Source organism: Apteryx rowi, unplaced genomic scaffold (assembly GCF_003343035.1).
Source record: "Apteryx rowi isolate R43461 unplaced genomic scaffold, aptRow1 scaffold_610, whole genome shotgun sequence".
In the NCBI taxonomy this organism is placed as follows: Eukaryota; Metazoa; Chordata; class Aves; order Apterygiformes; family Apterygidae; genus Apteryx; species Apteryx rowi.
In genome coordinates, this window is record NW_020450884.1 from 95,902 (window position 1) to 109,646 (window position 13,745).

The following is a 13,745-nucleotide window of genomic DNA, read 5'->3' on the forward strand; positions in this document are numbered from 1 at the left end:
CTACAGCTCCCGGCGCGCCCTGCGGCTGCTGTTCGCCTCTGAAGACGGGTGGTGGGGATTGGCCGGAATCCTCGAGCCAATCGGTAAGCGCTTTGTTGGCCGGGCCCGGGCCGGTCTGAGGGAAGGAGGCAAGATGGTTCTGGAGAGCACCATGGTGTGGTGAGCGGGCCGGGCCGGGCTGGGGTGGCCTCCCCTTCCTTCCCCTGCCCTCGTCTCCCGTCCGCCTCTGCTCCGCACCGCGGCGGGGCTCCATGCCCATGCGTCCGGCTGGGGGCCACGGCCGCGTTTCCCTGAGTCATCCCGGCCGGGGGCAGGGCTGGGCCCAGGGTTGGGGACGGGGGAGGATCTGGGGCAGGGGCAAGTTGAGGGGGTTGAGGGAGTCAAGGTCTGGGGGGGGAGGTAGGTTTGGGGTAGGGGGAGGTGTGTGGGGTGGAGAGGCAGTGCCTGGGGGGGAGAGGTCTGGGGGTAGGTGATATATAGGGGAAGGTCTGTGAGGTTTGGGGTGAGGGGGACGTAGGGGGACGTGTGTGGGGTGGAGAAGTCAGTGCCTGGAGGAGAGAGGCTTGGGGTAGAGGGAGGTTTGGAGTAGGGGATATATGGGGGAAAGTGGGTGGGGGGTGAGAAAGGTAAGACCTGTGTGGAGGCAGAAAGGTTTGGGGCAGAGAATATATAGGTGAAGATGTGTAGGGTTGTTACCAAAGGATGAGCAAGGCAGGGCCTGAGCAGGGGAAGGTTTGGGGTGTGGAGAATACAAGGGAAGGTGTGTGGGGTGGGGAAGGCAATGCCTAGATGGGGAGAGATTTGGGGCAGGGGGAATTTGGCCTGGGGGATATACGGGGGATGCGTGTGGAGTGGGCAAGGCAGGGCCTGAGCAGGAGAAGTTTGAGATAGAGGATATATGAGAGGAGGTGTGTGTGGAGGGGAGGGAAGGATGGGGAGCTGGGAGGGGGAATTGGAGTAGCGGGAGGTGTTTGGGTTGGGGAGAGGATGGCTGCTGGGGTGGTGCTGGGGTGCTGGGATCGAGATGGTGGGGAAGATTTTGGGTGGTGGCTGCTTGGGAGAGAGTTTGGGTGAAATGGGGAGCAGTTTAGGTTGGAGGCTGTCTGGGAAAGTAAGGTGGGGAGGGAGGATTATTGCTGGGGGGAGTTAAAGGGGGCAGGTTGGGGTGAGGAGGGGTCTTTTGGTGGGGAAGGCTCTGGGCTAAGCAGGGGGATTAAGGAGGCAGGACAACAATGAAGAGGCTCTTGTTAACGGAGTTAATGGGGGCGTGAGGGGGCACTTGGTAAGCAGAAGGAAAGCTGGATGATGGAGAATGAGTTGGGGAGAGCTGCTGCTGCTGGGGTGATATGGTAGCAGGCAGCACTGGGACAACAAATGGGTATCAGTAAACTTGGCTGGACTAAATTCCACATCAAAGTAGTACACCCAAGAGGTGGGATGCAGACCTGGCAGGGCTTCAGGCCCAGCCCCCTACAGCACCCAGTGCTGCCAGCCTGGGCTGGGGCAGCTTTGTGCAGCTGTAACCTGCTACCTGAATGAGGCCAGCTGCTCGTGCTCTGGGCTGTACCCCATGCCTCTGGGACGGGAGCGAAGGGGTTAGTGCTTGAGTGATGCTGCATCTAGCGCAGCTGTAATCTGGCTTTTACTGTTTTACTCTTGCTCAGCATCAGTTTCAAGGTAAAAGGGCCCTGTGTGCTGAACGCAAGCTGGGACCGGCGCTGGAAGCAGGAAACTGATTTCAGATTACGTGCTAAACCTGCTGTTTTGATGTGTCAGTACTATCACAACAGCTACAGCCTCTCAGATCTGATACCTTTTGTTTTTGATGGTTAAGGAGGCCACAGAGCAAATCCTTGAAATATATACAGGTTCTGTTGTTTCTTTAGCTCTCTACATATTTCTGTGATTGTTTGGATAAAGATATTACCTTAGTCTGATTTGGTGACTGTATATTAAGTCCTTGGTATTTTATCTAGGCAACTCTCTGCTTACTTGTGTTTAAGGGTGTTAAAACATGTCACCACTCCTTGTGTTGTCCTGGAGAGCAGGAAGTTGTGATGAGCCTTGTGAACAGTAAACTGAAGTTCAGACAGCTTGGGCATACATCACCTTGTTTCTTTGAGCCTTTGTCCACGTTATAAGATGAAGTTTGTGCTGCTGCCTTCTTGCTGCTCTCCAGCCGCGTAGGCCAGCGCACAGGTTGTGCTGGGATATTCAGCATGGGACAGGAGGAGAAACAGCCCTGTGCCAGCAGCACTTGCTGGTCCTGACAGGGAACCCATGGCTGCAGTGTCAGGAAAACAGTTACAACAAGCAAGCGGTTGTTTCAAAAAGAAACGTTCTCACTGGTGTCAAAACTGAAAATGTGGAAGTACTGCTTAGGGAAGTCTTAATTTGGGGCGGAGATAAGCTTTCAAGCTTTTATTTAAATTAATACTTCTCTCTTGAGTCGCTTTTCTGAAGGCCAGTGTAAGAGCAGAGGTTTTTCTGTCCCCTCTCTGCTGTCTGTAATAGCCAACAGTGGAAGGTAGAGATTTAATTACGGCATTGTTTTGTTGTGGCTGCTGCAGTTAGGCGCTGGGGGGCAGTGTCGCCTGTGTGCTGCACGGGGATAAACGTGGGCAGTTGTGTGTGCCTGGGGCCTCTTCTGGTGTCCAGGCCGTGACACCCATCGTGTGTTGTAAGCTAGAGTGAGGAAGCTGGACTGTGTGACTCGGTGGGGGTTGACTCATTGCAGTGTTCCCTTTTGTCTTGAGAAGATCATCGCACTGCTGTCCCGTGGAGCAGAGATGCTGATTTTCTTGGAAGCGGGGTTTGCAAAGAGCTCTGCAGTCCATTCCCCGTGCCCTGGAAGCCCTGCGGTCTCCCATGCATGTATTTGCATGCGAGTGGAAAGCTGCTTTTTGTCATGAGGAAAGCTTCTCCTTAGTAATGTTGAGCGCAGAGCTATGTACATTAAGGCGGAGTGGTGTCTCCTGGCAGGTTTTTGTTGTGGCCCTGTGGAGATGGGAGAAGGCATGTGAACATTTTGGGGATTGTGGGCTTGAGTTTTTGCGACTGCAGCATCCAGAACAACCTCTCATGCTCTTCAGCAAGAGTGGGAGCTTCCAGCTTGGCTCAGGCTCCTCGACCATTGTGGGGCTGCAAGTGTTTGTCCTGCAACCCAAAGGACAATCCCTGTGATGTGTCCCTCCTCCCCGAAGGATGGGTCTGATCTGAACACTCGTGGAAATGTAGAGGTGACTCACTGTGCTCTTGGTAGCCTGGACTCAGGTCCCTTTGCCTCTGGGAAGTGTTTGTGTCCTGCTGTGCATCCCCAGCTGCGTGACCTCAGGTGTGCTATCCTGAAAAGCACATTTTGGGGATAAGCCTCACCTGCTTTGCTTCCAAGCTGATACCTTCTTCTCTGTGTTTCAGTGTGGACAACAGTGAGTATATGAGAAATGGGGACTTCTTACCCACTCGCCTGCAAGCCCAGCAAGATGCTGTCAACATTGTGTGCCACTCAAAAACCCGCAGCAACCCCGAGAACAACGTGGGGCTCATTACCTTAGCCAAGTACGACTGCTGGGGGGACTCCAGCCTCAGGGGCCAATGCAAGGTCTTGCAACAAGCGGGTGCCAATGCTGAGGAGGGGCTGGGGAATGTGTGGGAGAGTGTGTGGGGGAGGACTAAGGGGATTATTGCAAAATGGGGCAGCAGTAGCACAGTCTAAAACCAAACTAGTTCTTCCAAGAGGACTGGTAAGAGAAAGCCTGGTTTCTGACATCTGTCTGGCTTGTTGGGCTCACTCCTGCATCATGACACTGAAGGATTTCAGAGGCTTTTCTCTCTAGTCTGGAACTCTCTTCCAGACCTGTCTCTTGAGGCCTTATGTCCCAAAGGGTGGCTAATAACGACTGAGCTGTCACTGCAGCTCGTGGACAGCCTTGAGAGAACATTTCTTCTGTTTTCCTGAAGCTTGTAGGAACTCGGTGCCTTTGAGAGCTGCCTCTTGGCCGGAATTGGTTAAAATCGGCCAATGGGCTCAAGGATGTTGCAAGCCTTCACACAGACAGATTACATGCTTTGTTTTTTTAGGAATCCAGGCTAAAAGTCTTGCTCCCTGTACGCACTGACCCATCCAGGCTGAATGCTGGCAGACTCTCGGAGTACACACGAGCTACAGGCTTACTGCAGGGAGGGTACTCTTACTCCCACAGGAAATGAAGGGTTTTGCAAATAAAAGGTCACCGATTTAAATGTATTTTTGTTGTAGTAACTGTGAAGTGTTGACCACGCTCACCCCAGACACAGGCCGGATCCTTTCAAAGCTACACACGGTGCAACCCAAAGGGAAAATTACCTTTTGTACAGGGATCAGAGTTGCTCACGTAAGTGGTCTTGTTGGTTTCTCACAAGTGAGTTTCTGCCTTTCTCTGTAACTCCTTTTGCCTTACTGAGTCCTGCTAAACTGTTTGTCCTTCTGATGGCTGGAATATGGTTCTGTTTCTGCCTCTATGGTTAAGCAGTGCTGAACAAATCATTTTGTTTTTGCCAAATGCAAAATGCAGATGAAGCTTTTAGAAAATCCTACATAACAGCTTGGTAGTTTAATAGTCTGGTCCTAGAGTTTGCTTCAGAGATGAATCAGTCTTGGCAGCTGCTTTGTAGAAATCCAGCCACGCTGCACAGCAGCTTAAGATGTTGAATCAGTATCTGGACATGTAAAGTGAATTTAGGCAGGTGGCTTGAAACAACCCATGTTGGAATTTGGCCAAGGTGCTGCATTTAATGTAATTCTGCTCAGCTGTCACCTGCTACTCTGAGAAATAACTGTATTGGAGCTCGGTTTGGGGAAAACCCATGACTATCTCGTGAAGGGGAAAAAGGGGGAATATGCGTTAGAGGGAGATGGCAAACTCTTGATTTGTAGCTAGACTCTGACTACGGCATGTCTTGAGCTGAGTGAGCTGATGTGCTGAGTCCAGCCCTTCCCACCAAGGAGAGCAGGCTCCTTAACTGAGGACTCTCCACCAGGGCACAGTCACCCTTTTGTCCTGTTTTTTTGCTCTGTCCTGGAATATGTTTCTCATCGTGGCTCCTCTGCCCTTGCAGAGGAGGGAAAAGACATGATATCAGGCCTCTTGAGCTTGTTCCAAGCTTTGATCTAGAGCTCCTCTGATCTCAAGACACTGAAAGCTTTGTTTTGAATCAATCTAGTTAGTGCACTTTAAGACAGTAGCATTCCTCAGTGGGAAAAGAAGTTTTAAACAAGCTTACTTGACTGGGTAGCAACAAACTGGCAGCACATACCTGCTCCCAGCTGAGCCATAGCTTCCAGCAGAGGGGAGGTCCTTAAAGCATGCTTGCTTGTGGACTTACAGTCACATGAACATACCTTTCACTTCTGCTGCAGGCCTAAAATGAGTGCAAAACTGAGTCTGCAGTGATCCCTACTGGGAGCAGCCAACAGTGTCATCATTAGTGGCTGTTCTACCTGAAACTCTCTGTATGAGCAGCAGCTGCAATGAAAAACAGCATAACGCTGTGACGTGAATCACTAATACAGAACAGGCTTGACTGTGAGTTTGGGGAGGAAGAGGAGAAACTGCGAGTTGCCCTCAGCCCAGTTGGTTCTTTGCTGCTCTGTTGATGTGGATTTAACTTCCTTCAGGGCTTCCACTGTTCAGCTGTCTCCCAGTTTGATGAAAATTGCTACTGAAAAGTCTTCCTGGATATTTAGCCTAAATTTCCCTGTGTGTATACACCTGAAAGCAAGAGAAGTGACTAATGGCCCTCTCCTCTTTTCTGGGAATTGCTCACTTAGTACCATATGACTCTTGTTTTGTAGCTGGCTTTAAAACATCGTCAAGGCAAGAATCACAAGATGCGAATCATTGCCTTTGTTGGGAGTCCTGTAGAAGATAATGAGAAAGATGTGAGTAATGACAAGTCAAATGAAAATATGTTGGGTCTCTTTCTCACCCTGCCTTGAATACCTTGAACTGTAAATCGGCTTCTTTGGTTAGTTCCTTGCTCTGTATTGAAAATAAGGCTTTATATGCCAGCAGGGAGACTGCCTGACAGATGCACTGGCTAGCAAAGCGGTTCTGAGTGTGGAGGAATAGAGAGGGTGAGGAAGGGCTGTTGTAGGCACTGCCAGGGTTCTTGTCTCCTGGGGGAATGGACACGGAGAGGGGCTGGGGCCTGAAGTGTGACAGCTTGAGCCAGACAGGCATGAAGGGTATTTCTGTGCGGGGGGGAACCTAACGCAGACAGGAGCAGCCCAACCCATGCAGTTCTTCAGGCATCTCTGCAAAGGATAGAAGAAGGCTGATGCAATGGAACAACTGGCTTTCTCCGAAGAACTTGGTGCATTAGTGCTGGCTCCTTTCCCAGGGAAATGTGATACACTTACACTCAAAAGAGAACCTTGTTTATCGTTTGACGTAGGGCTCAGGGTCGGCTGAGTGTTTAGCCTCTGAGGCAGGCCCAGAGCTGCCAGGCAGAATGGGCGCAGCCGGGCCTGAGCCAAGGACAGAGATCCAGATCTCTCACTGTTTTGTGTAGGATCTCTTCCTTCCCCCAGTTCAGGCTGCTCTGTCTATTGAGGGAGCCTCTGTTGTGTCCTGGGCCTCCTGACTTCTTGCTGTCACCTAGACCACTGTGAGCTTTTAGTCTGAGGAGTTAAGGGAAGATATCTGGATCCCTTAGCAGAAGTAAAGCTCTGAACATTAGGAAGGTGCTGTGTGTTTGCGCTTGAAATAAGGCAAACAAAGTTCATCCAGACGTTCTGAGTCTCTCTGAAAGAGCAAGTCAAAAACATGTCTGTTTTCAGGGGGGAGGTGATGTTCCCTGCTCCAAGCTCTCGCTTGCATCTTTGCAGAAGCGATGGGGACAGTTAATTCCTCTGGCAACAAGAGCTTCCTCAGTTGTGCCACCCTGAAGTGACTTGGGCACTGTTTGGTGCCTGTCCCACATATGGACTGTCTCAAATGCTTTACTCCTGGGAGATAGCTCTGGAGCTTGTGAGGGCTAGAATCTGGGAAGCTCAGATTTTGGGCTCCGCATCTCGAGGAGTGAATCCCAAGTGCTCTTGTCTGGTTTCTGATGAGCCGAATATATCTAAGAACTGAAATCAAAGCCATGGAAAGCTAATGCTGCAGTTTCTCCTTGTTGCAGCTGGTGAAACTGGCAAAGCGTCTTAAGAAAGAGAAAGTCAACGTTGACATAATCAATTTTGGAGAAGAGGTGAGACTTCTCTACTGTTCCTTGTAATTCAGATCCAAGCCATGATTTTGTATCCTTTCCAGCCTGAAGATCTTACTCGTGCACGTGAGTGAAGAGAACGAACAGTTCTCTGAACCTCGGTCTCTTTAGCAGCTGTCTCAATAAAAATGCTAATGTCAGGAGTAAGAGACCTCTCCCGTTTCACTGTAAGCATCGTTGAATGCTTTTCTCCTTAAAGGAAATACCAGAGCCACTCATGTGCCTCTGAGTGGCATTTCTGACCCCTCGCTCCTTGTCTTGGATCAGCATCACGTGTTGCTCTGCTCTGATCTGGGCGCTGTTGGGGGTTTTTGTTCGCGGGGAGAAAAGTAGCTTGTGAGAGGATAATACAGCCAAGGCATGGCTTTCCTGCTGGGAGGGCTGCGCAGCCACCCGCTGCTGGGCCTCTGCAACAGATGGCAACCCCCAGGAGTGAAGTGTGGCATAACTCTGAGCCACTTGTACAGCTCTCAGTTCCCCCGTACCATGAGAGCTGTGGAGAGCGAGCAGAGGACTGGGATGTTGGGGTGTGTGGAGCAACCTGCTGCCTGTCCCTCACAGAGCTGAGGAGGGAGTCAGATCAGTCTCTAATCCCAGCTTTTCTCTTTGACCATAGGAAGCCAACACAGACAAGCTCACTGCCTTCATTAACACCTTAAACGGCAAGGATGGGACTGGCTCCCACCTGGTGACAGTGCCTCCGGGGCCGAGCCTAGCCGATGCCCTCATCAGCTCCCCCATTTTGGCTGGGGAGGGTGGTGCCATGCTGGGCCTCGGGGCCAGCGACTTTGAGTTTGGTGTGGATCCAAGCGCGGACCCGGAACTGGCTCTGGTAAGCGATGAGGAGACAGAGGGTGATGGCGAGCGCTGAGCTTGGTCTGTTGGAGCTCTGCCCAGCTCATCTCTGTGCTGTCCCTGTCTCCGCAGGCCCTGCGGGTCTCCATGGAGGAGCAGAGGCAGCGGCAAGAGGAGGAGGCCAGGAGGGCTGCAGCCGCCTCTGCAGCTGAGGCTGGGATTGCAGCCACTGGAGGGGATGGTAATGAACTGGACAGGGAATGAACCTGCCCTTGGCAGGTAGGGTGAGGCAGCAAGTTCCCCAAGGAGCACATCTACATCCAGCCAGCGGGAACGGGTGTCCGGGCTCCTGTGGCTGCGCTCAGAGGTGTGGGGCTGCCCCGACACCATGACATATGGGTTCTGTTCATGGCAGGGCTCTTCTGCGCAACTTTGCAGTTCCCAGATCCACCATGGTGAAACGTGAGGGGCTTTCTGGCCTGAATCATTGGACTTGTCTCCAATCAGGCTGTTTAGCCACAGCATTTGGGGCAGATCCAGGCTTGGGAACTACATCCTACTTCTTCTGAAACTTCCCTCAGTTCTCAAATGGAGACAGATCCCCATGTCTCTCATGAATGCTGCAGGGAGCTGCTCTGCTCTAGTCCCCTTCCCCAGCTTGGCTGCATTTACAACAGCAGAAGGGGGTCTTGTGCTTCTGGTCATGCCATGGCATTGCCCTTGTCACCTAGCAATGCAGAGCAGCTCTCCTGGACGGTTCCTGAGTGCGGGGTTTTGTCCGTGCAGATTCAGACGATGCTTTGCTGAAGATGACAATAACTCAGCAGGAGTTTGGCCGAGCTGGGCTGCCCGACCTCAGCAGCATGACGGAGGAGGAACAAATTGCCTATGCCATGCAGATGTCGCTGCAGGGAGCGGGTGAGTGGCTGGGTGCCGGCGCTCAGCTCGTTCTCAGCTGACTTCTCCCAGAACAAGGGGAAAGGGGCAAGTCCTCCATATCCATCTAGAACTGCTGTCCCCTACACACCAACATGCCCTGAAATGGGGAATTGTCACCTGGGCAGGGCCTGAATCTCCCTGAATGCCTGTGGGGTATGTACCTGGCTCGCTCAGCCGTAACCTGTATCTTCCACCATGTCCAGACTGGGGCTGCGGGTGTGTAAATCCTCCATCCTGAGCTGTTTCTCTCCTCTTGACAGAATTTGCCCAGGCAGAGGCAGCGGAAGTAGACAGCAGCACAGCCATGGACACGTCTGAACCCACTAAGGTGATGCTTTATCATCCCGATCTATCTGGAAAGGCCTGTCCCAGCCTCTCCTGACGCCTTCCCAGCGTCCAAGAGTCCCTCTCTGTTTGTGCTCAGCGCCAGGGTCAGTTTCCTCGCTCTGGGCTGCCCCCGTCCTTTCATGCTACAGACCTGCCATGAGCTTCAGCTTCCCGGGTCACTAGAACCCACCCTTTTCCTGGCAGAGCCTGTCCCACTGAGAGGTGAGGCACATCCAGAACCATGTACCAGCCTGTTCTCGACTCCTGTCCATCTCCCTGCAGGAGGAAGATGACTACGACGTGATGCAGGACCCCGAGTTCCTGCAGAGCGTGCTGGAGAACCTGCCCGGCGTGGACCCCAACAACGAGGCCATCCGCAACGCCATGGGCTCCCTGGCCTCGCAGGCCTCCAAGGAGAGCAAGGACAAAAAGGAGGAGGAGAAGAAATGACAGCGCTGGGGCTGGGTCTCGCTAACGGGTGGGTGATGAGTCGGTCACGCATGTTCTGGCCACGTAACCTCGTAGCTTCAGCGTAGCCGTCGCCTTTGGGGCGAGTGTGGAGGAGCCCACCACAAGGGGACAGGGGTAGGGCTGGGTTTTCTTGATGTAACAGGTTAATAAAAGCATTTAAAGTTGTTCTTGCTCCCTTTTGGGCTGGCCTGGGGCTCCCCCCGCAGGCAGGGAGTCGGGGGAAGGGGCTCCCCCACTACCCTAGTGTCCCTAGTGCTGGGGGGACTGGGCCCTGGGGCAGCACCTCCCCTCCCCTATAAAACACATGCACATGTGCCTGGGGGTGGGGCCTGGGTGCCCAAGCCCTGCCCCCTGTACCACCTCCCAGCATGCCATGCTCTAGCCCCTGCCAGTGCTGGGGGACTGTTTACCTTGAGCCCTAGGGGGTGGCCTGAACTGTTGATGGGCAGTGGAGTCAGCCAATCAGCAGTGTGAGCAGGTGGACCATTTTAGTTCATGGGACTCTGGGTGTGGCCAATGGGGAGTGGAGATGAGCAGGGGAGGGTGGGATGAGGTGAACTTTTTTATTGAGTGACAGCCATGCAGCTCCATGGGAGGCATGGCTTTGTCATGAAAGACAGGCAGACCAGCCAATTGCAAAGCTGAGAGGGAGGGGTGCATGTGTGTGACAGGGCTCTCTGCCAATGGGGCTAGGCCCTGACATTCCCGCGCCAGCTTGTGGGTGGGTGGGTGGGGTGGGCTGGTCAGCCCCTTCCCTGAGTGACAGCATCCCTGGCAAATAGGAGATGGGAGTCAGCCCTCCTCTGAGAGCCTTCAACCAATTGGACGGGGAGGGGGCGGGCCATCATGTTGATCGACGATCCTCTCGGTCAATAGGCATGCAACAACAGGGAGACACCCTAGACGGACACCGCTCGTGATCAATAGCTGCGAGAATCGCTGCTTGAAGGACAGCCTCCTTTAGCCAATGGGGAGCAGCAGTGGGAGGGCTGGTATGATGAGCCCAACAGCCAGCCAATAAACAGCGAGGCTGCCCCGTGGGTGTGGCATCGCCAGCGACCAATAGGAAACGCGACAGCGAGGCTGGGCGTAGACCAGCCTTTGAATGGCATCCCCATATCCCAATGAGCACACCCCGCGGGAGGCGGGCCCCAGCCGCGGAGTAGTCGCCAGCTCTCCCAATGGAGAGTGCGAGAAGCCGCGGCCGCCTGAGAGCGACGGCCGCGCCGGCAAATGGGAAGGCGCGCGGCGGCGAGTGACGGACGGCCCCGCCAACGGCGCGGCGCGGGGGGGGCGGGCGCGCGGGGCGCGAGCGGCCGCCGGCGGAGGGAGGGGGGCGCGAGCGAAGCAGGAAGTGGCTGAGGCGAAGCAGTCGCCGCGGAGGGGCCTGGGGCGGGAGCCGGCGGCCCCTCCCTGCCTGGAGCAGCAGGTACCGCCGCTGCCGGGCCCGGCCCGAGAGGCCCCCCCGGCCCGGGGGGGCGGCGTGGTGGGGAGGGGCCGGGGGGCGCCCGGGCCTGGCGGGGGGGGACGCGGGGCGTGGGACGGGCCGCCCCGGTCTGAGCGGGGCTGGGCGCGGCCCCCCCCACCCCGGGGTGTGGGCGGCCGTTACCTCCTCCGGCATCTTGTGGGGGTGCGACGGGCATCCACCCCTCCCGCCCTCCTCCGCCTTGGAGGGTTCATCCCCTCCCGGGGGGGTTGGGCTTAGCCATCCCCGCCCCCCGGGATTAGGGGGTAATGCTCTCCCCCCGCCCCCGCATTTGGGGATGACGGTCCTCCCTTCCTCACTCGGTGTTAGGGGGGGGAAGTGGTTGCCCCCCAGGATTTGGAGGCAACGGTCACCCCTTCCCCCCTCGGTGTGTGTGGGGGGGTAAGGTCACCCCTCACCCCCAGGATTTGGGGTAATGGTCCTCCCCTCCGCCCCTCAGGGTTTGGGGGCTAATGGTCGTCATTCCTCCCAGGATTTGGGGGGTAATGCCCCCCCACCAGGATTATGGGAGGGTAGCGCTCATCCCCCCTCCTTGTTTTCTGGATGGGGGGCATAAATGGTCATGCCCCCCTGCATCTTCTGGGGGGCCTGGTCACACCCCTTCCCCCAGCCCTGGGGCTTTTGGGGGGGCTGGTTTTGGCTTCCCCCCCTCAGTCTCTTGGGAACCTGGCCATGTCCCCCCAGCCCTGGCGGTGGGGGCGCTTGACCATGCCCCCTTGCAGCTCTTGGGGAGGCCTTGGGAATGGGCAGGGTTGGCCAGGCTCCCCTATAGTTCCTGGGGGGGGTCTCATCCTGCCCCTACCCTACTCCAGCTTGGGGGGTTCTGGTTGTGTGCCCCTACAGCTCCTGGGGGGGCATGGTCCTGCTTCCCCCTTTCAGTTCTGGGACTTGGGGAGCTGTCACACCCTGCCAGAGTTCTGGGGACCTGCTGGTCTTGGCCTTCTTCCCTCCTGCCCTGGGGGCTGAGCGGGGGCAGCCTTCCCCTGCCAGCACATGGCTCAGTGAGGGACTGGCTGTGGGCCCTCTGGTTCCTTGGGTGTAATACTCATCCCACATCTCTTTTGGGAGGAGTGCGTGCCCAAGAGAGGAGTGTCATTGTGCTCTCCTGCTCCTGGCTGCTTACAGATGGGATCCTTCCCCTCCAGCTCCTGGAAGAGCTTTCATCTCCCCACCTTGCATGTGCTGACAACGGTTAAAGCATGTGCCCCTCCATGTGGAGGGAAGCATCTCTTTGTGCCCTCCCAGAAGGATGTGGTGGATAAGGGGATGGGTCCTGGCCTCAGCCAGTCCATGTGGCAGAAAGGACCTTACAAATAAGGTGGTGTCTTGGTTTGGAGCCCTGGTTTCTGGAGGGGGTTTCTTGCTCTTCCAGTTTTTGAGGAGCAACTGTGTGAATAAGAGGCTGGTCTGGCTTTGAACCATGCAGAGCCTCTTTGGTTTCTCTATGTACCCACATCCAAAGATGGCAGTTGAGAATTAGGTGCCTGAGTCTCTTATCACGCTCCCAATGTCCTGGAAGAAGGGTGCTGTGGCTCCCTTGTTGCTTAGGTTTTGGGGAGGAAGGATCTCGCTATTGTCCTGGTTTTAGTTTTGGAGAGAATAAGGAAGGTTTGGGGAGGATCTTGTTTCAGCCTTCATAATGGCAACACTTGTGTTTTAGGAAGAAAGAAGATGGCCTGTGCTAGCTATCTCCCTGCCTTGGGATGGTTGAGAGGGTTTGAGCTCACAGGCCAGCCCTCTAGGAGGGCTTGGTGTGGATACAGATGCAAGAAAATGAAGTGAGGGCAGTGAGCTGGGAGAAGGCTTGTGGAGAGGTGGGCTCTGTCCTGATTCAGTGTCTCGGTCCACCCTGACTTCCAGCAGGGGACAACTGGGAGCAGTGAAAACTCACGAGAGGTTCTTGGTGCTGCTTCGCAGACTCTTGAGGTGCTCCGTGAAGTTTGGGGGAGGCTGGACAGGTTTGGGAGCTGCTTTGGTACTGCAGGCAGTGAGGTGATCCTGCACTGGGAGCTTCTTCCTGAAGGCCTGGGGAGGAAGAGGAGAAAGCAGAGGAGTCGTGGGCCGGGGGGATGGACCTCGTGCAGGGAAGTCAAGCGTTTCGGCGTGGCTGTTTCTTGTGGGCCTTGGCCACTTCCTTAAGGGCCTCTTGTTTTTTGCTTGTGAGAGTGAGGTTGGTTTGGTAGTAAGAGTGCATTGTTTTCTTTCAAACCCCGTTTCTCTCTTTTCCTCCCTCCTCCCCTTTCTTGATCTCTGCCCCAAAAAGTCCCTTAATTACTTGCTGCTGGTCTGTCTGCATGTAATTGTGTAACAGGCAGTCCTTGGGTGCTGTGATTATCTTCCCACAGTGAGTTTTATTCAAAGTAAGAGATTTTCTCTAAAAGGTGAGCAGAGAAAAAGTTCAATAGCCTTGACAGTTAGGTTTGTTTAAGGGGTGCATTTAGGAATTGAGACTTGTTGGGGCCCTGATTACCCTGCA

The 13,745-nt window shown here is 54.7% G+C and overlaps 2 protein-coding genes across 3 annotated transcripts in view; both read left to right on the forward strand.

Moving 5' to 3' along the window:
* The first annotated feature begins 85 nt into the window (after positions 1 to 85).
* Positions 86 to 9,948, forward strand: PSMD4 (proteasome 26S subunit, non-ATPase 4). Its single transcript, XM_026083679.1, has 10 exons — positions 86 to 159; positions 3,418 to 3,558; positions 4,259 to 4,373; positions 5,834 to 5,920; positions 7,165 to 7,233; positions 7,868 to 8,083; positions 8,179 to 8,287; positions 8,833 to 8,964; positions 9,246 to 9,313; positions 9,595 to 9,948. Exons 1-10 carry the CDS (start codon positions 134 to 136, stop codon positions 9,760 to 9,762), a joined length of 1,131 nt encoding a protein of 376 aa, XP_025939464.1. The 5' UTR covers positions 86 to 133; the 3' UTR covers positions 9,763 to 9,948.
* A 1,173-nt stretch (positions 9,949 to 11,121) lies between these two features.
* Positions 11,122 to 13,745, forward strand: part of ZNF687 (zinc finger protein 687) — a 35,099-nt gene continuing 32,475 nt past the window's right edge. The window contains exon 1 of one of the 2 annotated variants that reach the window (XM_026083657.1): positions 11,122 to 11,212. The gene's annotated coding sequence lies outside the window, so the exon portion shown is untranslated. The remainder of the gene's footprint in view (positions 11,213 to 13,745) is intronic. The other variant, XM_026083658.1, reaches the window with a different exon arrangement.